Source organism: Notothenia rossii (assembly GCF_949606895.1).
Source record: "Notothenia rossii genome assembly, chromosome: 5".
NCBI classification, from domain to species: domain Eukaryota; kingdom Metazoa; phylum Chordata; class Actinopteri; order Perciformes; family Nototheniidae; genus Notothenia; species Notothenia rossii.
This window is the reverse complement of record NC_136903.1, coordinates 27,751,833-27,779,560: the sequence shown is the minus strand read 5'-3', so window position 1 is coordinate 27,779,560 and position 27,728 is coordinate 27,751,833. Positions and strand designations below refer to the sequence as shown.

The 27,728-nt window shown below is 40.3% G+C and overlaps 1 protein-coding gene across 1 annotated transcript; it reads left to right on the top strand.

Annotated features, from left to right (window-relative positions):
- The first annotated feature begins 66 nt into the window (after positions 1–66).
- On the top strand, positions 67–27,433 carry LOC307039697 (uncharacterized protein). Its single transcript, XM_079682019.1, is given in 39 exon segments — positions 67–788; positions 2,501–2,632; positions 3,061–3,163; positions 4,033–4,052; positions 4,137–4,236; positions 6,770–6,794; positions 6,916–7,000; positions 7,144–7,250; positions 8,102–8,165; positions 8,414–8,489; positions 8,596–8,620; positions 10,163–10,457; positions 10,785–10,940; positions 11,034–11,084; positions 13,827–13,879; positions 14,113–14,384; positions 14,734–14,761; positions 15,696–16,111; positions 16,115–16,116; positions 16,118–16,413; positions 17,043–17,232; positions 17,369–17,383; positions 18,018–18,047; positions 18,414–18,512; positions 18,815–18,969; positions 20,283–20,498; positions 21,282–21,490; positions 21,849–21,899; positions 21,991–22,077; positions 22,319–22,383; positions 22,528–22,650; positions 23,134–23,275; positions 23,586–23,745; positions 23,835–23,932; positions 24,324–24,407; positions 24,528–24,646; positions 24,848–24,994; positions 25,187–25,385; positions 25,767–27,433. Coding segments are annotated over 38 exon segments (4,770 nt in total). The 5' UTR covers positions 67–788; position 2,501; the 3' UTR covers positions 26,043–27,433.
- The last annotated feature ends 295 nt before the right edge of the window (positions 27,434–27,728 follow it).

The following is a 27,728-nucleotide window of genomic DNA, read 5'->3' as shown; positions in this document are numbered from 1 at the left end:
ATTGCTGATAGAGCTGGGGTCTTCATGGCTGTAGGAACAAGAAAGAAAGTAGGCTAGATCATTCAGAGTCCTGTCAGACCCTGAGCCTTACTAACGTTTTGGCTTCCTCTGTCTCCTCCTGACTGTTAATAAGTCAGAAGGTTTATTGCTGCTTGTCAGTCAGGAAATGGCCCTGCGTCACTGAGTGCGTGAGGGGGATACACCTGTAATCAGGAAGGGACGGGAGATAATATGGAACAGAGATGAAAAGCTTGAGGAGGGAGAAGGGAGAGTACAGCTTCTCCTTGAAGGCTACCGTTGTGTATTATCCAAAGAGTAAAACAAATCCCCTATTGACAGTATAAATCATAAAAAAAAGTGTCCTCCTTTGGTAGAGAAGTGGAGTGTAACGTGTTAAATACAAAATTATCCAGATGCTTATACAAAACATTCAAAATACTTGGTTTGCATTTTACACTTTATTTGTGTAATGAGTTGAAATTCTGCAACTGGATGTTTTCCCTTTCTACCTTCCCTAGAGTCTGGGATTATTTGAGTCACCATTTATTGCTGTCCTCAGTGATCGAGGAGGAGTGATAACAGTATGTAGATTACATCATCATCGTTTCTCTGCTTCTGTTAATCTGGGATTGCTCACGGTACAGGATTGTGCGTCGACCTTCAGGTGGTGCTGGGTAATCCTGTTAGCTCCATGCAACCTATGCGGAAATCCCAGCAGAACTGTGCTGGCTGTGCCGCACTCTGGATCTCTACGCCACCGGCATGCAGAAACACCTGTAGACACGCAGGTAAGGTAACAATGCTTTCAAAAAATACATAATTTAAAATACAGATTACATTCATTTGTAGAATGGGAGGATCTGTGCCTTGGTCAAATGACAGTGTGTGAATCTGCAGTTGTAGAGTGTTTATATGAGCAGACATTTGGATGTGATTAGATGTTTGCTATAGATTCTGATTTGTGTTTTATCAAAGTATGCACTGCCAGGTCTTACATTTCATAAATCCTACCTAAATTACAAACAAAATTAGTTGAGAAAAAAAGTTATAGGTCTATCCTAGGGGTGTATTTTTCTGATTTACGATCTTTTAATGACTGATTGTAATCCTGTGGGATGTAGGCGTATGTCAGGAATTGATCCAGGCCTTAATCAGCAAAAAAGGCTAGCTGTAGATTAGTGAAAGAACGGAGCTACTATTTAATCCAATGCAACACATTTGAGACTAGCCTGGGCAAGAGGCCCCACTGATCTGTGCTGATTGGCAGAGTCAAGAATCACAAACTGTGATCACAACAACAGCTCAATCTGCTTTGTAAGGACATCTTCCATGGGGATTATGTGTGAACAGTTTCCTAGTAGATAACAAATCCCACAATAAAAAAAAACAATGTGTTAACTCTGAGAGCCGTGACACGTCTTTTTTGTGACATTTTGGGTTTGTTCTCCTAGTTCTTGTATAATGGACAGACAGGCAGAAGTTAATTATTTAGGCTTTTTCTTTCAACCATAGTAGATCTATGACGTATACCTGTTGCTATGTGGAACGTTTTTTTTTAGAAGGACATCTTGCAAGTTCAGTAGCTCCTTGCCCCACTGCTGAAGTGGATTATCTCAAAAGGTTAACAAACTGTCGCGGGGAAGAACGTCACATTTAAGAGTAAACCAGAAAAGGGGGGCTCTTGCTAGCGCAGTAAACCTCATCTATCTCCCAATTTTCATTGCACTGGGCCATTGAAAATGCCCTCTTCCTGTACATTTGCGTCTAATTTCTTCCTATCTAACTGATTGACCTCTGGAGGAGGTTGGTAAAGCAGATTATTAACTACCGCCCGAGATAGCCTCTGCCCCTTTGCCCCAAGTCTCCTCTGACTTTTGACTCAGAACATCAGTTCTGATGTGTTAGATCAAGGATTATATATTTTATATTCTAGGCAACATATACCATTTGATAATCTGTAAATGTGTTGGATGCAGGGGCGCCGTTTGCCGGCAGGCAAGGCAGGCAACTGCTTGGGGCCCCGGACCAGAAGGGCCCCCCCAAAGAAGGTAGATTAAATTGGTCCACAGCAACGACAACATGAAACCCCCCCTTAATTTACTGCAATGACATGTCGAGAACCTCCATGCATAGCGCGCTGTCAAAAGCTGCTTCATAATTTCAGTTTCGTAATCTCCGCTCTGCCGGGGCCCCCAGAGTGTCTTGCAGCACCACCGGTTGGATGCGAAATTAAAGACAGTTTTTCAATTTACGAGTTAAACACTGTACAGAAAGATATATCAGGTTGGCAAAAGTGTGTTCTCAGATGAGAGCAAAGATGGAGCTGGTGAACGATCATCATCAGAGCTCATTAGCTCCTAATAAGGGCCCTTGGTTTGAGGTGAAGTGGCTGCTTTAATGAAAACACCAGGGAAGTGTTATTATAATTTAGCATTATTAACAACATTACGTTTCATAAAGGGCTTTTTAGGGGCTGACTATGTGTGTGTGTGTTCAACAGGATGTTTAACTGGGTGGTGAAAGTGGTTCCCCAACTCCCGTTATCTGAAGGGACGGATAACGGTGTGAAAACATCTGCTCCCAGAGTGAAGAGCCCTCCACAGAAAAACGTAGAAGAGGATTCACAGAACAGGTTACCCTCTTTTACTACTAGCCTCTGTGTGTGGCTTAATAATAGCAATTGTCTATTTCTGCAACAATTAGTGAAATAATGTATCAGTCAATTGACGGAGAACTAATCACTAACTATTTTGATTATTGATGAAGCGTAGACAGTTATTTTTCCATACCAAAATTGTTGTCTGTGGAACACTCAAATTTGGAGATGTTCTGCTTTCTCTGTTTGATATCATATTAGATTAAACATCTTTTGGTTATTGACTGACAAAACAAGATATTTAAATTCATCACCTTAGACTTCGAGCAATTGGTTTCACTAATTTATAAGCCAAACAATTTCTCAATGTATCTACAAATGAAATGTGGGAGTTGCTACGCTTGTATGTTTGTATGTTTCTGTAAATATATTGTCATCTTACAAGTTTTTTTCCACCTCTACAGCCAGAACCACACTGGAGTTTTAGGCTGGCTGTCAAATGGCTTCGTCAGCGCCATGCCTCAGCCGACCGGCTCCCCTCGACTCAGCCGGTCCGACTCTGAAAGGGTGAGTGTGTAGATGTTTGGTCACGTGGGCATTTAGCATTGTCGTTATTCAATTAAAGATATATCTTTGTATCCTAATTCAAGGATCAGACTGATCAACTGTTTGCCAATGTTTGGCTTTTGTTAAAGGAACACTTCACCCCAAAAATAATTTGTCAATTAATTAATTATCTTGTATTACCTGAATTCTTGAAAAAGAAAATGTCTCGCATGCATCCACAGTACGAATAACACAAAGTATTGACAAGAAACTATCAGACACCTTGTGCTGTATGATGCAGGTCTCATCCATCCACTCTTTGCTCAACATGTATTTTTGCTAAAAAACATTTAAAACACTTGAGCATAAACAACATTTGCACAGATAGGGAGCACACCTGATTAAGCAAAGTGTTTTAAATATTATGTTTTTTACTGAAATGCATGTGTTTGGGAAGACTTGGATTATATTGCCCAAAATGTGTGACAGATTTTGCAAATCTATATTTTGCAAATCTATATTTTGCAAATCTATATTTTTTCGACTTCTCAGTTTTGTAATACTTGATTCAGCTTTCTTCAATAATGTTAAGGTAAAACAGGGTGATGTTATTGAAATACAAATGGTTATTTTGCGCGTAAAGTATTTCTTTAAATGCCAGATGCCGGCCAGTCTTGCTCTTCATAACTGAGACAAAGTTCAAAACATTTGGGATAGAGTACACAGGCAACACTGCTTCACAACACTTCAAGTTTCACAACAAGTAGAACCGTAACAGTGATATAATTGTGATGGAGAGTGCAAATACATAAAGGAGGGAGATTCGCAGTGGAGCTTTTTGGCCTCCAAAATGTCTCATTCTCTATTTTTCTTTCTTTGCCATCCATCAGACGGGGGAAAGTGAAGAAAGGTACAGTATGATTCAATAAGAGTGCATTTGTATTGCTTAATACATTGTTCAAAGGGAAATATATTTGAGTTTTTTTTCTCCCAGGTCTGGAGTGATGGGCTGGGTCGCTCAGGGCCTGACAAAGGTGTTGCCTCAGCCTGATGAAAAGTATAAAGAGATTGAGGACACTCAGGAACACACTGAGGTGAGATCTTAAGTATTATTATTATTATTATTACATCAGTAGTGCCTGGAAAAATATATATATATATGATTTGCATTTGATTTATCTTTAATCATTTTCAATCTATACAGTACATGTTAATTTACCCAAGCAACAGGAAGCAAATCTTTGTCTTTAACTTTGCGACTCTTGACTTGAGCAACTTAGTATTGTCCCTGAGGCTTACACAGGAGGACTAAGCTTGTTAGGGAATTAACGGCCAGGTTAAACCCGTCCAATAACTTCACTGCATTTAACCAGTTTCACCTTGCCACAACCATTTTAACCTGAGAATTTCAGGTATGCACTGATACAAATCCAGACAACACTTGAATAATGTACAGATTTAAGAGGCCCTGTTATGCTCATTTTCAGGTTATATAATTGTATTTTGTTCCTCTACTGTGACATGTTTACATGCTTTAATGTTCAAAAAGGTATTTTCTTATGCTGCCTGTGCTGCAGCACGTCTTTTCACCCTCTGTCTGAAACCAGAGTCCAGTTTGCTCTGATTGGTTATCGGGTCGGTAATGTTTTGATTGGTCAAATGCTAAGAGATGTCTTGCCCCTAAGTCTATTACTTACAATATGTTGGAGCGCTTGCAAATAGATGCATGATTCTTACATAGTAATGTCACTAAACGCCCTCTGGTGTGGACTTAAGCCTTTGCTAGTTGCATGCACAACAATCTATATAATACACTGGAGCAGGGATGGGCAAATGGCGGCCCCCACCTCCTCTTTTTGCGGCTCTCCGATTAATTTATAAACAACGTAATTAATTTAAAAAAAAAAAATTTTTTTTTAAATGTTGTACTTGTAGCACTGATACCGTCCACTAGACTCCTAGTTACGTCGCGATAACATACAGGATTTCGCTCAGCAGCCAAATACCGCGAAATAATCTGTGACGCGTTTGTGTGTAGGCAAAGGCGAAGTCCCTCCCTTTCCAGGGGAGCTCCATGGGACCTCATTTCGGAAAAAGTATGTATTGAAGTCAATGGCGAGAGAAAGATTATCTCTCGATCCCGTTTGAATTGTGCCACGAATTACGCATATGATGTTTGTCAATTTAAAAGATAACTTTGCAAGTCAAAACAATTAAAATGTGTGGTAAAACTGTGAAGTAACACTTTTTTTGTGTGAAACCGCACAATTAACTACATCTCCCGTCTCGCACCAAACACCAAGATGGCCGTCACATTGGCACATTTCACTTCTTTCTTTCAGAATGAGGCGAAAAGTATTAAAAGAAGTGAAAATCACAACAAGTCTGGGCATGTTGGGAGCTGTACATACACACAAGGGGAGTTAGTCGGTTCCGTAAGAGCCAGCATGCGGGACCGGGATTCTGGGATTTGTAGTCTTTCTAGTTGCGTATTTTTCATGGTCTTATATTTCAACAGTTTTACGACAAACTGACTTTTTTGACGTGGAAATTATTTTTTAAGATTGACAAACATCATCACAATTCAAACGGGATCGAGAGATATATTTTCTCTCTCCATTGACTTCAATACATAATTTTTCCGAAATAAGGTCCCATGGAGCGGAAGTAGATGGGCGTGACTTCGCCTCTCTATTGTGTTTGTTTCCCGGGGAAACACTCACAATAAACATCGGCTGTTGTTATGCCTGCTGTGAATTTAAGTTACCGCTTGTAATTATGCCTTTACAAGCTTCAAAGTTGTATTTATCATCTGAATTTGGCGAAACAAGTTTAATATTCTAAAAACCAAGACTTTGTTATTTGAAATCAGATGAAAACCCTGCACTAGAGGAAAGGAAAACCCCCTAAAACCCCCCTTTCAGCTTTACCCATCAGGGCCCCACACGTGTAGCCCTCCTTGGCTGAACCTTTAGTCCACATGGGTACTGTGGGTATGGACATAAAAGCAGCCCATGTGGGACGTGAGGTTTATTGCTCCAATGAGCACCATCTGTAGCCCACCCTGATCCCAGTGGAGGCTCGCAGGAGGAGACATGTGTGGACGAACAGACAACCATTAACCTCTTTGGGGATCACATTGATATAATGGATATTAAGTTTAATAAATAATGCATATTCATTATATATATTAATCAAACAACGATGGGAATCTAATTCAGAGTCAAAATCAATTTAAAATAAGCAATTGATTAAGCATGATAATCAAAAACACATAGTTACAGATAAAAGAAGAGACAACAAAGACAGAAGCAAAATTCAAGCATATGAAAGTCACATTTCAATACAGAAACTTTAGTCAGTTTTGTAACCAGATCAATTAAAATGCATTCACTACTAACATTATCTTTAAATTATTATTTAAACTTTGAATTTAAACGCATTTAACAAGTGACATGTGTTCAGTGTTGAAGTCCAATATATTCCAAGCCCTAAGGTGCAGAAAACACAATGCCCTTTTTCCAATTTCTAAAGAAAGCATAAATAATATTGTGAGAAATCTTTGAAAACCGTATAACAATCCTCTGCTGGTCTGACTCAAAGCATTTTTGATCTATTTCATCCTAGATCTACGAGGCAGCAACAATGCCAGGTAAGTTTCTTAATTATTCGTGTACAAAAGTTATGTTTGAATTGATGAGAATTATCAGTAATTTACCATCCCTTCTGCTGAGCTGATCTCTGCTGTCTGATTTGTGCGTCTATCCTTCCAGATTTTGATCCCCTCCCTCACATTCCTGTGGTGGAGATGGAGTCAGAGGATGAAGAAGAGCCTGAGCCTCCTCAATTTCCTCCTAAGTGAGTACACACCACTTCTTGCTACACATCAACAGTGATTATACCGTCATCTTTACACGTTAAACATGCACACATCAGTACAGGTAGAGAAGAGAACTGTAAACGTGTAAGGAGTTGACCTTTGTCTTTTTTTCTTGCTGCAGCGTTGTGAACTGGATAAAGCAAATGGTCCCTCAACCCCTTATACTGCCCCCTGGTGCCGTACCCTTAGAACCATCAACCAAGTCCTCCCGCTCTTCTCTGGACAAAAGTACATGCACACATACAACACAAACATTTAAATACACACCAGTTGACACATGTACCCACAGCGCAAACCTCCACACACTGGCATGGACAGTCATAGCTTTCAACTTACTTTAGTAAAACATTCAAACTTTAAAGGGATAGTTTGGATTTGTAAGGCACTTATCCACATCGTTATCTACAGTACATGGCAGTTGGAAAAACAGAGACTACTGATACCAAAGCAAAGCAATGTAGTGCTGTGGAGGGGAGCAGCAGCAAAGGGTACTTTAGCCACTTAAAAGATGTCTTACACTATATTTAGAATGATTTCACCCTTGCCGTCAGACAGCCTTTCAGACGGTGAACTGAAAGTTGTTATCTAATCTATCTTCAAAGCGCAAGACAAAAACAGTCATTTTAGCCTGTTGAAAATGGAAGTATCTGGTCTACCGCTGGTCTTTAAGGTTAGTTTGGATTCACCCAAGTCAGACTATGACAGAAACAAACAAACATATCAAGACAAAAGCAGACCAACAACTTCTGTGTTCTGCCATATTAAATGACTGTTTTTATCAGTAGCAACCTTAAAAAGAGCAAAGAAGATAGCTTTAGTTCCTCATGTGTGTCTGACTACAAGGTTCACTTAAATTGAGGTTGATTTCTATACGTGTTTAAAATATGTTTAGCTACTGCCCCCATTTACAGCAGCAGATTGATAGCTTCAGTGCAGTAACTCCTGTCTGTTTCTCAACACTATGGTCATGCAGATCTCCATTTACTTTTAAATCCAAATACACTTAGGACATATTCTGACTTTATTGGATGGATACTTGTTTTTGTATACTGAACTTCATGTCTTTCTCTTCTTACCAGTCTTGTCTCCACCACCTGAGTCTCTCAGTGGAATCTCATTGGATGCTGATGGCAAGGCCCCAAGGTACGTTTTGATCCCCCACTGTCCTTTATGATCACTCTTTTTTCAAATGACAACATTAAAAATACAATTAACAATCTCCAAGGGAATATTTTAATCAATATTAAATGCATGACTGAGATTTCTACGCAAACAAATCTTACTGATGTTTTCCTTTTAATGACTTATTATAATGAAAGAGACTGTAAAGTTGCAGTACAGTAAAATGTGTGTCTAAAGTGCACACAGTTCATTAGTTTGTCTCTCCACAGTATGGTTGGCTGGTTCATGGCAGGCCTGGGCCTAAAGATCCCTCAGCCTGCCGTTCAAACCAAAGATGATGCTCAGGTAATTCTTTTAATATCAAACAAAATAACAGTTCTTTCTTCCTTCTCTTCTTCTGATTTTTCAGCATGTTAATCTTTCTATAAATGTTTTTGTGTTGCTTTCTCAGGGTGTAGCTGAAGTTTTAAAGAAAGGTAAGTTTAAGTTTTCTTCACTACTCATGTGTTTGCCCGCATGCCACAATTCACAGTTCAATGAAGTGGATCTCTACATAACATCATATATTCCAGAAAGCGTGTTAAGTAACTGGAGAATAATAACACACATCTCTTTAATAACATGGGGTGGTGTTTTATTGAAGGCTTCGGAATATAATTATTTCTCCATTTTGAGTAACTCTTCAGCACCTTTGATAATATTTGGAAAGTATTTTCTGTTGAAGCACCGTCTTGTTTTTCCCCCCATAGTTTTTGAAGAGGTGTTTTGGTCGGACGATCGGAGCTTAACTCAGTCCCTCTTCTCCTTCTGTTTCAGGGGGGAAGGCGCTCCGAGCCCCTTAAACAGCAGGAGGAGACGACTGGGGGACGCTCTGATCAACACACACACACATAGAGATACACACATGCAGACGCACACAAGCTGACATATTGTACTGTTGGGAGAGGGGGGAGCTACAGGTGCTTTGCAACGTGCAGCTCTGAAACCGGCAGCTGTAAAATACTACAAGAATATAAAGATATGTTCAACTCACCTTACTGTACTAGATACAGTTTCATATGAATGTATTCCAACATAATATGTGTGCACTGTTCTATAACTTAAAGGTGTTCTATATATTCTATAGCTTATACGATAAGCTTTTGTCTTAGGGCTTTTAGATGATACATTTGCACATTTTCTGTGTGACACAGAAACATTTAGCCATTTATTTGAAACAACTGCAAGTTTCATCCACAACATTTTGCAGAAAGAACATTTGTATGCGATTTTACTGTGCTTTAACCTATGGCAATTTACACTTTATATTCATGTTGCCATTTTCACATCCATCAAAAGAACAATAGCAGTTTAAAATAATGTTGTCCTGGTCATTAACTTAAGAGGATTTCAGCATCAAATGTTCAGTCTTCATTTCCCAATTCACAGTAATCTTGAAATAATTAAATGGCAGCTATGTTTATTAATGCTTGTGTTATTTGTGGGCAAAGTATAAACTCTATCTGTATTTATACTGATGATAGGATGTTTAGATGAAATCTAATAATACTTTAACTTAATTATATCCTACCCCATAAGAATCTGTTAATTATTGTACTCTTCAGTTTGGGTCTTGATCATGTAACAGTTTGAGTTAGCTTCCATTAAGGTCGCACAACACAAATGTAAGAGTAGGCCTATTTTGATCCACTTGATCAATTTATACAGTCTTGAACTGTGAAATTTGGCCTCGGGATGTGGTGTTGTTTCAGAAGATTTTACGTTATGAAATAAATGTTCACTGTCATGGAGAGAAGTAGAACACATTCATGTAATTACACACTGTACTGTAAGGATATACTGCAGGAGTAATAAAGATTCAATGTGAAATGTATTTGGTGGTCTTATCAATAACACCTTCCATTATCTCCATGCATCCTCTACACATAAAGATAAATTAAATCTGAATAAACTGCATTGCAAACCCTAAACCAAATCTCCAACACGACCCACAAATCAACGCTTGTCACCTTCCGTAGCTTCATCCAAACTCAGGCCTGACATGGTACTAGAAGACGTGGACTCAGACAACGAGGGGCCGCAGAAACGTAAAGATCCGGCCACAGTCGCAGCCCCTAACCCATCAGTGACTACATCATCAACAAACACACAGCAGACACAGTCCAAGCCCGAGTCTGAGCCTGATCCAGCACCTTCAGACAGCGGGACAAAATCTCAAGAAGATGCTGAGACCCAGACGGGCCGCTGGACGCCGTTCATTGAAAACATCAAGAAGGAGGCCGAAGGTGTAGCTATGGCAAGCATGGAGGAACGGTAAGAGGGGTGGAGAACAAGAGGGTGGGGGTGGGCAGAGATTAAGTCTTTCATTCTTTTTAAGTCAGATCCAAGGGGTGCAAATGCCCCCTATCGTATCAAATAATAACAAATAATTGGAAGTAAATTAACCCTTGTGAATCTATTTAAAAAAAGTTACTCTGATGTCCTCAAAGGTCAAAGTTATTTTTGTCATTCAAAAATAATAATATCAATTATTACAATAATGATATACACCACAAATAACTTAAGTAAAGTCCACAAAAATAGACAAAGTGTAGAGAGAAGACTCTACGTTACTGACATTTACATGCGGCCTGTGTTCAGTCTGCTGCAGGAGCGCTCAGAGATGGTGCTTATAGCTGAGGAGGTGGCAAGGACCACAGCTGAGAATGCCATTAGACAGATGGCCAATGAGTCCATCAAACTCTCCCTGGGGAGTCAAGACCTCCTGGATCAGGAGGACGAAGAGCTTGATGCTGAGTAAGAAGCTGTGCTCATTAGAGATTGGTGTGTTTTTTAATTTTGGCAATCATTGTGGGAAGTTATGTAACACTGCATGTTCACTGTGACCAGGTTGCAAGATCCACAAGAAGAGGAGAACGAAGTGGACCATCAAGGAACACAGTAAGAATTGAAATATGGAGTCTTCTCTGTCCTCAACCTCCTAGAAATCCCTTGTGTGATGAAACATGAGCGAGAGAACTCAGTGCATTTAGATCCTTGACTGAGGGAAAGTAGCAACACCATAATGGAAAATATACTTAGTAGAACAGCTGCGTCTGCATTCATTTGTAATTGTATGATATTACAGCCACATGGCATCTTTCAGAGCATAATTGAATCATTATGTTTGTATTTAATATGGTATAATATAAGCAGCATTTTAAAGTTGCATCGGGGACAAAGCTGATTTACATTTCCTTATACAAGCTTCTATGGGGTATGTTTTTCTAAAACGTGTGCGATGTGCAAAGTAACTAGGTTTCAAATATCAGATAAACAGGGCAACGTCCAAAATTGCCTTCCAAAGGTAGTTAATTAGAAGCATAAGTTAGCGTGATATGGAAAAAGTGCAGAAGCACAACAGGCCTACCTGCGCACTACAATAATAACGGTGATTTAGCTGTCGGACTCAAATCCCATGGGTTCTCGTTATCTGATCTTTGCCGCGCGCTACCTCAGCATCACACTACCGTGCCATAGCAACCCCGGCTTCGCTTGGCAACACTCTTACCCCCCCCCCCCCCCCCCCCCCCCCCCCCCCCCCCCCAAATCCCCTCTCAACGGTTCCCCCGGTAACAGTGTGCACCTGCTGCTGCGGTTTCACGTCTGGAGACGCAGGAAAATGATGGACGGAGATGTAATGGAAGATTTCTCATGTTGTTTTTCTAAAATCAGATAGTCTAGCTCGTGCTTTCGTTTCTCGTTGTTCCAGGACATTTATTTCGGCACTGTTATCGAATACCGCATGTGATAATTGACAGAGAAAGTGAGTATCTCGCGCTAACGTCGTTTTATGTAACACATTTGATAAGTTTTACCTATTATTTACCCTAATATAATTACTATCTTGGTTTAAAAAGACAATTAGCGCTTACATGCTTGTCTGTCAGGCTAACAACAGTAAACACTAACCACCGGCTAACATTGAGTAAAGTTAAAGCCTCCACATTTTTAGGTATTAATTGAAAAGTGGGCCAGTCTATGTAGATCATGTATTTGTGTTTTAATGGTTTCCGTTTTAACAATTATTTAGTTAATTATAGGAAAAAAGAGAATACAATTTAATTAATAAGCAGTAACATTATTATATAGCCTAACCATATAACCATCCTAATGTTAAAAAACCTCTGTGGACCTGGTTATGTGGAAATGTTATCTAAATGTGTTACATATGTCTGCTGCATACTTCAATGTATTTTAAACTGGCCAAAATGCAGCCATACAAATAGACGTAAGTTCTATCAACAAGTGTTAGTACTTTGGGGAATTTCGGTCTGTGTCAGGCCCGGTTCCAGAACAAAATGACCTAACACCCTCTAGGAGGGGTCACCTCCACTAGGGGAGTCCATGGGCATGCTCCTCCGGGAAGTTTTTTAAAATATTGAAGTTAAAACCATCAATCTGGTGCAGATAACAGTAGTAACATTATTATATAGCCTAACCATATAACCATCCTAATGTTAAAAAACGCCTGTGGACCTGGATACACATGTTATCTAAATGTGTTACATATGTCTGCTGCATACTTCAATGTATTTTAAACTGGCCCAAATTCAGCCAGACAAATAGACGTAAGTTCTATCAACAAGTGTTAGTACTTTGGGGAATTTCGGTCTGTGTCAGGCCCGGTTCCAGAACAAAATGACCTAACAGCGTCTAGGTGTGGTCACCTCCACTAGGGGAGTCCAGGGGCATGCTCCCTCGGGAAGATTTTTTAAATATTGAAGTTAAAACCATCAATCTGGTGCACTTTGAGAGCAACATGAAGAGATCTTTGTGCTCTTTGCTTGATTCATACCTTCCCAGTCCCTTATCACGTAGCCTATAAGAGCATGGCGCCAGTTGTTGTAGCCAGTTGTGAAGGCATCTGACTTAGCCTACTTGAACCGAAATGTCTACGTGCATAGCAGAAGATGGCATCTTTTTTACAGGAATATTCCGGCCAATCTCTGTTTTGAAACCATGAGCTGCAAAATGAGCACCTTACCCCACTGTACAGGCGAGTTGGGTACTTTTTTAAATATACCTGGGCAGGTTCTGTTTTGCCGAGGTCCTCTGGCACTTGCGGGCTGCCGAGGGGTGGCGGTGTTTGGGGCAACGAAGACAGCTGCGGCTGCTCCGCCTCCGTGGGCGAGCCAAGCAAAGCTGGCGAGTCGGGCGGGAGGACGTTAGTGTCACCGACAGTGGCCGCGGGTAACGTAATGTCCCCATGATCTGAACTGTTATTACCTGCAGTAGATGCAGTGTTACTGCTGGCGATAAGGGCTGGCTGTTTTAACAATTTTCTGATGTCCATCATTGACTGCTGTGTAAGCACCTTGCAGATGCAGATCTGTTCTTCTTCTTCTTCTTATTATTATTACTACTATTATTATTATTATTGTTATTATATATGTAATATTCTTCACTTTTCATTTTTTTCCCTTTTCATTTTTTTTTTTTTTTTACTTTTCATTTTTCAAATGAGGGTGTGCGTAATGACTCAACCTTATGCACCCCCGTAGAACCGGGCCTGCGTATGAAATATCTTGAAGTGCAAAATGTTCATCCTGTATTATGGTGGGCTTTCAGCTCAAAATGTCAGTTTTTTAAATCCTAGTTCATGAAATATCCAACTATTTTGTTACCTTTTGTGTCCTGCAGAAAGGAGCAGAGCATTTCTGAGGAGGCCGAGGAACCGACCATTAAGGAACCAGGTAGAACCAGGTTTTTTTTCTTCTTAAAATTGACAGTATAGTCCCCTCGAGGAAATATGATTGTTAAGAGTGACAAAAAGTATATAGCACGTTTAGTCTAAGCATAAACTTTCTATAATATTTCTATATTTTATTGAACCTTCACATCTTATTAACCACTCATCAAGGCAGATTTACGTATATTACTATAATAATATTACATCTAATGACATCTATCATTAAAAACTATTTAGAGCCAAAGGAGCAAGCGAAGCCACAGCGGTCGTCCCCCTCCCCACCTCCAAAACCTGAACCAGTTAAGATCCAAGAACCTGAGTCGGAGCCAGAGTCGGAGCCAGAGTCGGAGCCAGAGTCGGAGCCAGAGTCGGAGCCTGAACCAGAACCAAAGACAGAGACAGAGACAGAGACCCGGGAAGCCAACTCAGGAGCTGAGCCCATCACCCAGCAGCCGCAGAGGGCAAAAGAAGACGATCAAAGCAACAACGCTGACAACGCTGCTGAAAAAGTAATGTACACCTGGTGAACATGCACAGTGATAAATGTTTTACCTCATATACGACTGCAATACATGTAACTCAGTTATTTCTAAATATTGTTAAATCTTCTTGCTAATTTCCAATTTCATTCTGTTAATGTAATTCATGTTTTGAAGTATAACAGTTAAGGAAGGCTGAGATAAGGTTCCCTAAAGGGAAATACATTATTTTAAATATTTAGCCCCATGCTCATTCAAATGGGGAGCTATTATACACAGATGTGTGATTCTTTTTGATGCCATATGCCATATCCAATCTAAAGTGAAGCTCAACACTCCCCAGCCATTCATATGCTTTGTGTTTTCTTTTCTGCGGAAGGAGGAAGCTACTGAGGACTCCTGTGGTGGTACGTTCTGTCCTATTTTGTTGTTTCTTATTTTGATTTATACGTGACTTTGGCTAATTAGCAGTTTCATTCCGGCATGCCTGACTGGCTGGTTGTGCTGTGTTGAACTCACAAGCTGCTTATCTAACTGTTGTCTTAACTTCTCTACATCCGCATCCTTTAGTGTACATGTCGCCTGGTGTGTGTAGGCCATGATTACTATTCCTCTTCTCGTTTCTCGTTCATGACCTTTAGGGGAAACTAAAATGAAAACAAGGGGTAGAAAATATTCTCAAGCCAATAAAAAAACGATATCCTTTATTCAACTTAAAATAAATGGAAATGATATGACTGGTAAGTTAGAAGTTAGCAATAGTTAATTAAAAAAGGTAATTTTTTGTATCTATAATAAATCACATTATGTTCATTCCTTGTGCACTCAAACCCAGAAATGGAACACACCTGTTGCATTTGCTTTACAAATAATGTCTCTTGTCTTGCACAATCAGTCCATTCTTGTACAATTAAATAACAAGAACATCATTTATACAACCTTTATTTACCAAATAGCTGCATCTTACACATAACACAACAACATTAGACAGTAGGTACAACACAGAACTAAATATGTTTTATATGCAATAAAAACAGAAATATGTAGTTGTATTGTTGGTACATTTAAGTAATACAGCTTGCATGGACCACTTTATTTCTCCTTCATTTAAAAATAATTATAAGAGATAAAGGTGCTTGAGTGTAAAGCCTTAATGAAAACAAACAAAAACGTAAACTAAATACAAAAAAGATAAACCTTTCCTAGAAAACTGAAACTTTCAAAACTGACCTTGAAAATGTAAAAATAAAATAGAACCAAAAATTCCAAACCCATATTACAACCCTGATTCAGGAAAGACTACATTGCTGTTTGACTGTCTCTGAACTGTCTCCTCTACAGCTCCAGTCAGCTGTGATGCATTTAAGAGCTGCCTGATGCGCCTTCCTCAAACCTCCGAGTGCCTGGGCAACATCAACGCGTTCTTCAAAGAGAACGGCATCTCCATTCCCAAAATACCCCCCATGCCTAATCTACCCACCCAGCTCTCTGACGTTACCAACTACTTACCCTCCCTCCCCCCTGAGTTGCGCCAAGAGCTCTCCCAGATCCGACTGACCCAGGTCCCCCGAAATATCGCCCAGACTCTGACCGAGCTTTTGCCCAAAAACTCTGACGGTTCAGTGGGCCCAGATCTGTCCAGTATTTCCCAGGGCATTTCAAACATCCCGCAGAAGCTCTCCCAGATTCCCACGCGGGTGCAGCAGTACTTCCTCAACGTCCAGAACCGCCTCAACAGCCTTATGCCTCAAGATGCCTAAGAAACAACAACAACAGCAAAAACAGAAGCAAGACAAGAATCAGCATGACGTGGAACTGAACCGGCTCGTCCGGCCCTCCCCTCTCTCTCCTGCTCATCTCCGGTCCCGCTCCCCGTCTCCATCCTCCCTCAACGGCAGCACCCTCGAGTTGCCCAATGTGCCATCCTACCCGCGCCTGCCGCCAATCGTCAGCCCCCCCTCAAAGCAGCTCAACTCAGCGTCCTGCCAGCTCTCAGGTCTCTCTAACCCGGCGTTCTTCATAGAAGACGACTCAGACATTCCAGCAATAAGAGCTGCAGGTGAATCAGCAGAAAGTCACCTGTGCTCTATCATTAGATTCCTCGAAGATACCTAAACTCATCCATTATAAGTAAACTCATAATGTGTGGCAGGATTAGCATCTCTAAAACTGAAAAAACGTTTGATTGCTCGTAAACTTTATTTAAAATCATAGATAGTAAAATCATTTAAACAAAGCAGCAAAAATCATTATTACTGTAGCTTAGTTTTTAAAGATAAGTGCTAAGAAACTATTCCATTATGTCGACAGAGGAGTACACATTTTTTAAATATACACCATGGCTGCCCTCCATTTCTTGTTAAAGTTTGTAACAAACTATACATGTACAAGAGAGCATGTTGACACTTTTTTATATTTATTGAAGAAGACACAATTGTGCCAGTGTGCCATGAGCCTGATTAGCCAGACTCAATGTCTTACCAGGTGAGTAAGCTAGTCCTCTCGGCCTCCAGGACTGTTATACATGGCCTGGTTCTCAGGTAGATCCTTTTGAGTCAGGCCTAATTAGATCCAGGAAAATCTGCCTCTCTCTAACGTTGACCTGATTAGCCCAAATACACATGCACATTATTTGAGATGCCGTTCACTAATCAACAACAAACATGTTTTGTCTTTAAACCTCTCCAGAGAGCTCTAGCCTCAGCCTTCGGCCAGCTGTCAATGTAGAAGATGTCGACTCCGACCATGAGAGAGGAGGTGAAGGAGGAGCAGGAGGAGGTGGGGAGGGTCAGAGCCATGTCCCCCAAATCCTCGGCCCCCAGGACCCCAAAATCATGACCCTCACTGTCCCTGTGACCCCTTCAGGATGTCGCCAAAGGTGAGACATCTGGTTTTAACTTACACATGTTCACATATTAATATCATATGCCTATCATTTTGAAAGGCTGATTTTGGATATAAACAAGTACATGCATTATAATATGTTTCCCTCCCCTCATGCTTCTGATCCACAGCAAAGGAGACAAAGAGTAAGTAACTATCTTGTTGGTCTTAAACTGTTTTGTGTGTTTGAGAAGGATCTACTGCCCCCTACTGTCTGCTACAGTCTGTACATCAGTGTCCTGCAGAAACGACATGTGTGTGCTTCAGAACATCTGAAAGGCCTTTATTTGGCTCCAAGGTTGTGAAATCTATTCTGCACATCAACAACAGTTCTAGTTGCCAAAAGGTCACACACCATGAGACCAGCACAGTCTGTCATGTGAAACATTGTGAAACTATTATTGTTTGTTTCTCTTGTGATGTTCTTTTCACTTTTGCATGTCTTTATCGGATTGTTGCAAAAGTAAAATAGATGCACCACAATCTTGCACTCTGTCCACTACTTGTAGTCATGAATGGGCCTACCGAGCACAAAACACTCACAAACAGCGGATCAATTACAACAAACATACACAAAGAACTACATTTGATATGAGACACCTCAAAGAGTTTGGGTATCGAGAGGCCCATTGGCTCATATCCGTCCATGCAGTACTGTAGAGATGATACCTTCACTTGTCATCCACTTGCTATGCCTCTCACAAACCCCCCCCCCCCCCCCCCCATCCCTGTTTCTTAACATTTCCCCTTTCTCTACCCTGCTCTCATCTTCCGTATCAGCAGTGGGAGGAATCGTATATGGACTAAGATGTAAGATATTAACCCTTGTTAAACACTGCTTTAACTTATCTAGAGTCCATGTATTGTTTTATTTACACATGCTGTCCAGTCGATCATTTATTCATCTTTATTCATTCACCCATTCAAATGTGTCAGTCTTTGCTCATCTGCTCATTTAATCAGTATTTTCACTGCAAATTCATTAATAAATTATAAATAGCAGTAAGAAAGTAAACAGTAAGCATAATAGTCAGAAATCAAGCGTATTTGTAATAATGTCAAAAATAATTTACAAATACTATCATGCATGATGTAAAGTAGAGCCACATTACATTGAATTATGTTCTGATAATTTGAAACAATGATTTAACTAAAATACTCCTGTAAATGTAACAGTAGGACCCTTCACTCTCAAAGTGAAGATGATGATGAAGAAGGAAGCACCCACATCAGAGCCTGGCCCAGCCAGTCCAGCCTGCACAGCTCAGAAGACATGTGAGCGTTGCACACACACACACACACACACACACACACACACACACACACACACACACACACACACACACACACACACACACACACACACACACACACACACACACACACACACACACACACACACATCCATGCACGCACGCACGCACGCACGCACGCACGCACGCACACACACACACACAGTCAAACAGTCACACTGACACTGCTTACTACTAACTGACGTTTTGAGTTTTTGAATAAAGTGCTGACATGCAGTGTTGAATGGACAACAATACAAGTGTATTTATCTGTGTTTTCCTTAGAATGAGAGAGCGGCCAGCATCGTCGGCCAGTCAGACCAGTACGGTGGTGAACGAGCGTCTCCAGGAGCTGGTCCGGATGTTTAAAGACAGAACGGAGAAGGCGAAGGAGAAACTCATAGACCTGGACAGCTCTGATGAAGACAGCATCGTCCCCTGTGAGTCCCTGCCCTCTTCTCTCTTTCAACTTTAGTAACCCTCGGCTGATTTCAGTACAGCTCCAAACCTTGCATCCTTACACACAAATGTTTCTGAGACTATAGGGAGTGTAGGTAACCCTAACGCAAAGTTGGTGGGCAAAGCGTGCCCCCATGATTTATTTATTTACACCTTTTTAGCACACTTTAAAATATATTTTCCCTATATGAAACAAACAATGCAACATTTGCTAACAAAATGTAGTTTTATTTGTATTAATCAAAACCTAAGGGGTAAGAGATTAACATTGCTATAACTACATTTAAAATCATTTGAACATGCAGTCTTTCTGATGGTGCGATTAGTTATTTGATTGATTTGTTTCACAATGGGCTTCCTAAATGCACAACTTTCATATAAACCAAATGTTGGAGATTGATTATGTACATTTATATTATAAAATCATATATATAGTGTCATACTAGCTGGACAATTGCCTGTCACATGGAGCTTTTTTAAAGAGATCTAGGTAACATTAAACAAAGAAATCGTTTTTCATTATCTCACACATATTCTTTTTGTCCAGCCTGTTTCCGGCTGCTGGCCATGTGTATCCTCAATATACAACAGTACACTTTTAGAAATAAAGAAGTTGCGCAGATCTACATTTGGATGGTTGTGGGACAAAATCAGCAGTTTACAGTTGAAAAAGAGAAGTGTGACTGTGCACACTACATCTTTACAAGTTACTGAGTATTAATCGTTTCATTAAAAATGAGGGTGGAAGCACCCTAACATTAGGCAAAGTAAGAGTCACTTTAGGAAGTGTATAACATTACAACGGTTTCAAAAAAGAAAAAAACATGAGAAAGACAGTAAGCTACAAAGGTTTATAACAAGAAACTTTTAAAATATATTTTCTACAGTCACTTTGACTCACAGTTAATATTTTGTCTTTTGGCATAATGTAATGTTAAGCTGTGGAATAACCGGTAACAACTGAAGTGGTAGTTTCCAGCTTAAGCTATCATTCTTTTAGGAGCTGTGAGGCCAACTAACAGCAGGCACCTATAATGTGCACATAGCTCCAAAAAAGAGGTGTAATTCATATTCATATATGATACCTTTGATATGTTCATTCAAATTGACTGGTAAGATATTTGTTGATCAAGAACAAAACAATGGTGGTCCATCGGATCCATGTAGCGTAAAAGAAGTACAGTTACAGTTCCTTCATTCTGAAACTTTTTGGAGAAAATACGAATGTTCCAGATCTTATCTTATTATCTCTCTTACGAGTTCTTCTGACTTTCTCCCTCTCACCTCCCCTCAGCTCCTCCTCAGACTTCGACTGCTCAGCCTGAAGCTCAGCCAGTGGTCGGAGGAGAGAAGGAGGAAGAGGCAGGCCCCTCAGGAGGAAGAGGAGGAGGAGGAGTGGAGAGTGGAGTGGAGGAGCAGCAGTCTGGCCGCTGCTGCAAGGTGAAAGCTCCTCGGTGGATACTCGCTTGTGTGCACTACCGCTTCCCTGCCAGCATCGACCCTTTCACCAGTGAGAACCCAGCCGAGTCTCCCCCCGCTGCCCGAACACCACCCCGCTCTACACTAGAAGCTCCTTTACCCAACTCACAGACTAACACTTTTCAAAGTTCTGACATTTATTGAAATGAATTGAGCGGTTTACTGCTCATTATTAAAGATCTAAAGTGTTTTTAAGTGTGTTTATATGCAACCAGAGTGCAATGGCTTAGCGCTGTGGGGTTTGGGTAAAGATGAATCTACAGTCCAGTTACATGCACCTGTCTTCTCATCATCTGTCATTCACCCCTTCATCTTCCCTCTTTCCCTTCATTCGTAAGGACTTAAGGAGCTAGTTCATCCTCCACAACCAATTGTTCTACTTTGGCATAAAACGTAGTTCTGTATAATCCACATGTTGCTTTTTATCACAGATCCTATCCTGCTTGCTTTTACGGCTGTACCAAATTCCTTATTTTTGTAATTAACACAGTCTGAAGTTTCTGGAAATCTTTCCATCACAGCATTCAAATATCCTACACAAGCCACCTCTATTTCAACAGATAACATAAGTATGAATAGCTTCAGCGTAGCATCATCTTGATCTGCAACTGTGCAGAAAAACCCAGGAAATAAATACAATATATATATCGATTAAGAATTGAAATGTTTAACGTTATAAATTAAGCTTTTGTATTCATGCTCTTTTTCCATCACTCTTCTGTAGTTACTGGCATACCGTATGAGTACTGGTTGATTTCAGCCTCTCCTTAGACCCATCTCCCTCCCTCCCTTGTTCCTCTGCCTCTCTCCTCAGACTTGATGTACGTGCTGTGGATGTTTTTGGTCTCTTTTGCGTGGAACTGGAACGCTTGGTTCATCCCAGTGCGCTGGGCCTTCCCCTACCAGACCCCCGACAACATTTACTACTGGCTGCTGACCGACTACCTGTGTGACCTCATCTACATTCTGGACATGACCATCTTCCAGCCGCGCTTGCAGTTCGTCCGTGGAGGAGACATAGTGGTGAGGGGGACGCTGGGAACATGATAACATTTTATTTAACAGAATTGCTGATTGTTTTCGGAAACATCATGCCTTAATGGAACTTTAAAAAGATAAAATCTTTTTAACAAATTATTTCACTTTAAACTGAATTAAACCGAAAATCAGCTTAGACATATATTGTTTCAAAACAGTAATCTTAATAACTGTTGAAAAGCACAACAGTAATTACAAATACAATTTGATTAATTGCCAAGCCCTAGGAAACATTGTTTTATTGTGAACAAAAAAAAGAACACATAGCTAAGCTTTGTTTTTAAAGGAATTACAACGTGTGAGTATTGTTCATACCGGCAATCGTTCTGTTTTTTTATTACAGTGTGACAAAAAAGAGATGAGAAAGAATTACATGAAAACCAAACGCTTCAAGGTAAGTTACTTGAGTTGAAATAAAGTAGCATTTGAAGTGTTTTTTGCTTTACTTCATGTATTTAATTAGGTGCTACATTTCTATTTTTCAGTTTGACTTAGCCAGCCTTGTTCCCCTGGAGATCTTCTATTTTAAAACTGGCATCAACCCTCTGCTTCGTTTACCCCGGCTGCTGAAGGTGAGCTTTATTACTGCTTTAATAAACCACTAAGAATCCTTTCACATAAATGTACTACGCTACAAACAGCAGACACTGAGGATATCACATCTATTGTCAGTGGGGCATCAATACAAAGGAGAAGTTAACTTCCAGGGCTCTGTTTATCCGCTTTGAAAAATAGGAAGTCAATTATTCAGCTATCAATTTTCCAACTGTTAGAATGCCAATTTTGAAACTAACCATTGTTTCGCCTCCCCAGATAAACTCCTTCTTTGAGTTCAACGAGCGTCTAGAGGCCATCTTGACCAAAGCCTACATCTACAGGTCAGCTGCAGCATATCTCACTGCCCTTAAAGGAATCCTCTCTATATCTCTGTTGCTGTCACGGTGTCTTCCTTCCTTCTTTGAGATGAGCAAACAGATTTGAGATATTCTGTTTATTTAAATTCTTTGCTTTCTGTCTCCCAGGGTGATCCGCACCACCACCTACCTTCTCTACTGTCTCCACTGTAATGCCTGCCTGTACTACTGGGGCTCTGCCTACACAGGGCTGGGCTCCACACAGTGGGTGTACAACGGCAAAGGCAACAGGTCAGTGCCATTAACCCATTCACACACAGACTACACACACATAACTTTTTTTAATGACTATAGTAGTAAATGAATTCCATGATTATTAAAGTGTTCATATAAATATGTATATGTAATTTAATAATGTGACAAACATTGTAATTGAGACACAAACAAATCAATAAACTACAACCCTGTACTGCTACATAACATCTGCTCCTGGTGGCGAGCATCTTGTCAAGCTGCTCCACTCACCGCAGTAGCTGCAGAAGGTTTTTGGGACATTTCCAAAACATTTGAAAACTTTTAAATATTGATTGCAGAAATCAAATCATATGTGAAAATGTGGATGGTTTTTACCTGAATCAGTCACATATAGAATCCTCTTGGTCTATTCTAGTCCCATATGTTGGCATTTATTTAACATCTTATCAAGTTATAATTCTGAAGACATTATCTTTTCTCTGTCTCTGTGTAATGCCTCCCGTCGTTGTCTCTGCTCAGTTACATTCGCTGTTACTACTTTGCTGTGAAGACCCTGATCACCATTGGTGGTCTGCCGGACCCCACCACCCTGTTCGAGATTGTCTTTCAACTCATCAACTACTTTGTTGGAGTCTTTGCCTTCTCAATAATGATTGGACAGGTAGGCCGTTCACACATTTTTCAAGCCAACACAAACTCCATTGCGAGAGCGAATACAATGAAATACTTAATCTTCTTCCCTGTACTGTTAACTTTGCTTTTAAGTGCAGTGTTACCTACTGATAGGGCATGTTTGCTGCTTTTTCTATGTACTATCTTTCTACATTTTTTATTGATATTATTTTTCTACACCTTAAATTAAGGGGAGTTCTAGATCTTATGCATTCTTATCTGTTTATAAAAAAACAGAGACACTTGCCACAATTGCATGCCATTAACCTCTTTGTGCAAAATGGTGTTATGTTTGTCAGATGCGTGATGTGGTCGGCGCAGCCACTTCAGGTCAGACTTACTACCGCACATGTATGGACAACACCATTAAATACATGTCCTCATATCGCATCCCCAAAGACGTGCAGAACCGTGTCAAAACCTGGTACAACTACACCTGGCAATCACAAGGCATGCTGGGTAAGGAGAGCATGATCTGTGCACCTTCCTTCGTCTCTTATACACGTCACATTTCAGTCAATCTGTACCTCTCATTATCTGCCCTCCAGATGAGCAGGAGCTGCTGACTCAGCTGCCAGATAAAATGCGTCTGGACATTGCTATTGATGTCAACTACTCCATCGTCAGCAAAGTCGCTCTTTTTCAGGTAAAAACACATAAGATGAATACAGTACTCAATACAGTATATTCTTAAATCTACAATTCAGTAAGACAGACATGGTTTAGTTAGTATCTAATCTTGCTGTGAGACCAAGTTGTGCTGTATATAGTCGTAAAACGGCCCAAAAAGATGATACATTTGTAAATTAATAAAAATATAAATCTTTACAATTGTTCTTTTCATGTTTTTAAAACATATATATTTCTACATTTAATATTTTATCAATTTATGCATATATTTTACATCTTTTTATTTACTTTACATACTTTTTCCCCCCCATTTATGGCACTGTTATGACTCCATAGATAGTACACTTGTGATAAGGACAGCCACAAGAGATCACTGCTTTCTCTCTTTTCGTCCTCCATCTTGACAGGGTTGTGACAGACAGATGATCTTTGATATGCTGAAAAGCCTTCGCTCAGTTGTCTACCTGCCTGGGGATTATGTCTGCAAAAAGGTAGAACGCAAACTTATTTGTTTGTAGAAAGTGTATGTGGCAACTTTTCTTATCATTGTTGCCATGTGTATTGCTCTGTCCCTCTTATGATCTGCCTCTTCTTCTCTTTATATTGCTCAGGGGGAGGTGGGTCGTGAGATGTACATCATAAAGGCGGGGGAGGTGCAGGTGGTCGGGGGACCGGATGGAAGGACCGTGTTTGTCACCCTCAGAGCGGGATCAGTCTTCGGGGAGATCAGGTGAGGACATTTATCAAATCATTATTATGTACAGTTCTTGCCTATCTAAGCTGCCATCTCTGACAATCATGAAGTGTGATTTTTTTACTTTTGTTCTAAAACCTTTGGATGAAATTCATAAAATGTTATGTTAAAAAGTCCAACTGACCTATGGCAAAGTTAACAATATCGCTTTTTAACCATAGTTTCTGTGATTGGCAGTTTGCTTGCAGTGGGTGGGGGTAACCGGCGCACAGCAAATGTTATCGCTCATGGATTTGCCAACCTCTTCATCCTGGACAAGAAAGACCTGAATGAGATCCTGGTGCACTACCCAGAGTCCAAGAAACTGCTCCGCAAGAAGGCCAGGTTAAACATCAGTGCACCACACAGCAGCAATTATCATTATCTTGAAACCACAACAAAAAAATACTTGGCATACTGCTTTGTATCTGCCCTGTAGATATACTGGGGCCTCAGAAGTAGAGTTATCCAAGAGCTTTGTTGCTTTGTCTGCATGTATCACACCATTACTGATGTCTGTTGCTGTCTCAATCACAGGAAGATGCTTACCAAGGGAAAGAAACCTGAGCCCAAAGAAGAGCCTAAAGGTCCCCCTCAGGCCCCGGCAGCCCCTGTAAGACCGGAAACCCCCAAACTGCTGAGAGCAGCCCTGGAGATGGCAGAGAGATCCACAGGACTTAAAGGAGCTCTGGCTAAAGTCAAAGAGAAGACCAACAAGTCCAGTGTCTCATTACAGGTGAACATACACCGGAAACCAAAAGCAGATGTATGTTGCGTCTGTAGATGCATTGACCAAAAGAGGGCATTAGATAATGCCTTCTTTGTATATCAAACCAAATATTTTAGAAAACTCAAAAATGTATGGTGGTAACAAACTTTTATTTTTCAAATTTGACAATACAAATCTTCAAAGGCCGTCTCAATTTTGTCCCTCCTACTCTGAGCCAGAACTCTTCCCAAATATCTAACTATTCAATGTCATTCCTATCAATTTTATTTGTATTTTCTTTGAACACATATTTCATAAGATAATTCCTAATTTGCATATGGTTATCCAATATCCACATTTTCAGAAATCTTAATACAAAAATAATTGTCTTGACCTCTTCTCCTCCAGCCCTCCGTCTGCTCCTCCCTGCCTCCTCCATCTCCCTCCTGCAGCTCCGGCCCTGACAGAGACGAGGACACACCGTCACCTCTCTCCACCAGCTCTGCCACATTTCGCTCTGCCTCCCGTTGCTGCAACAACAACAACAACAACTCTGCGATGCCTCACTCTGCGTCACAGTGCCACAGCGATTCGGAGGAAATGCTCACAATGGACCAAGGAGAGGAGAGTGTGAGCGAAACTGAAGGGAACGAGGGTAGGAAGAGGAAAGAAAAAAAGTTGTGATAATTATTTAAAGGACAACGCAAGAACTGGATAACAATCCTGAATAGGAGAGGGGAAATTGGTGTGATGGAAATAGACATCGCTTTAAAGGGGCCCTATCATGCATTTATGAGCTCTGGTTTCAGGCAGAGGGTGAAAAGAGGTGCTGCAACACAGGCAGTGTGATGAAAATAAAGAGCTTTTTGAACATTAAAGTGTGGAGACATGTCACACTAGAGACACTAAATACACATATCAATCTGAAAATGAGTGAAATATGGCCCCTTCAAAGGGAAAAATAGAGGAATATATGACATAAACTGACAGGATGGCGGTAATAAAGAGTAACTGTCACGTCTTGATGTCAGCCTGATCTGATAGTGGGAGTTGTGTGGGACAAAAATATTAAGATAATTCTGTATTCTTCTCTGACCTACTAATCCAATGTGTACAGTTTAGACTTGTTGCCTGCTATATTTTGACTTTTGTGTCAAATGTCATCGACCCTGATTCTCTATTAGTTGCTTTTGCTTTTGTTTTTTATCAACCTCCACACACTGTGTTCATATGTATTCTTGTCATTATAAGATCACCAAACGTAGGAGCAAGCCTTCCCCACCTCTTCAGACTTAAAGCACATTTTCATAATCTTCTCTGAGTTTACAGTACAGACTTCAATGTAGCTATTCTTTTACTTCTTGCTACATCTTGTCTTTCTGATACAAATGTTTTTGCTGTTGTTGTTCACTGACTGTTCACAGATTATTTTGTAAACTTGAAAGAACAATCTGCCTTATCTGTGTTGTTATTTACATTTGTGTTGTATTGTGTGAGTAGCTTGCACTGCTGATGTTTTCACAAGTTGGTTTGAACAGCAGAGACCTAGTGAAACTGTATTTCAGGTTTTAACATGATCATCATGGTTTTATTGTTTATTTTGTACAATATTGTAAATATATTTGTTTTTGGAAATGTAGCTGAATCACATTTCAATGTAAATTCACTGCAGTGTCACAACCATACAACATGTACATACATGTAGATTCTGATAATAGTAAATGTTTAATCTGTATAGCACACATTTCTTTGTGTGATTGTTAAGTTATTGATAGAGCCTCAGGAATGGGGCCGTAAACCAGCTAACCATACTGCCAGACAATCTGTAGAAAGAATTATAAATGTTGTATAAATGTATTGTGTGTGTGTGTGTGTGTGTGTGTGTGTGTGTGTGTGTGTGTGTGTGTGTGTGTGTGTGTGTGTGTGTGTGTGTGTGTGTGTGTGTGTGTGTGTGTGTGTGTGTGTGTGTGTGTGTGTGTGTGTGTGTGTGTGTGTGTGTGTGTGTGTGTGTGTGTGTGTGTGTGTGTGTGTGTGTGTGTGTGTGTGTGTGTGTGTGTGTGTGTGTGTGTGTGTGCGCGCGCGTGGGGTGAGAGACGAGTGCATAATGGACTCAAATGAGTGTATGATAATGCCCTTGATTTTGTCACTGATGTTTCCCTGTCTTTTGTGAATAAATGACCTGTTTCTGCATATTTGGTCTGAGTTTTTCTGTAAATACTTGCAATGACCATCGAACATAGTAACCCACCAAGTTGTGGTATATAACTATGTTCATTTAATCAAATAATACTGTACTAAAGTAACATTTTGACCCACTTGTAACATCTATTTTGTTTATACTCCTACTTCACTACATCTCAGATGGAAACA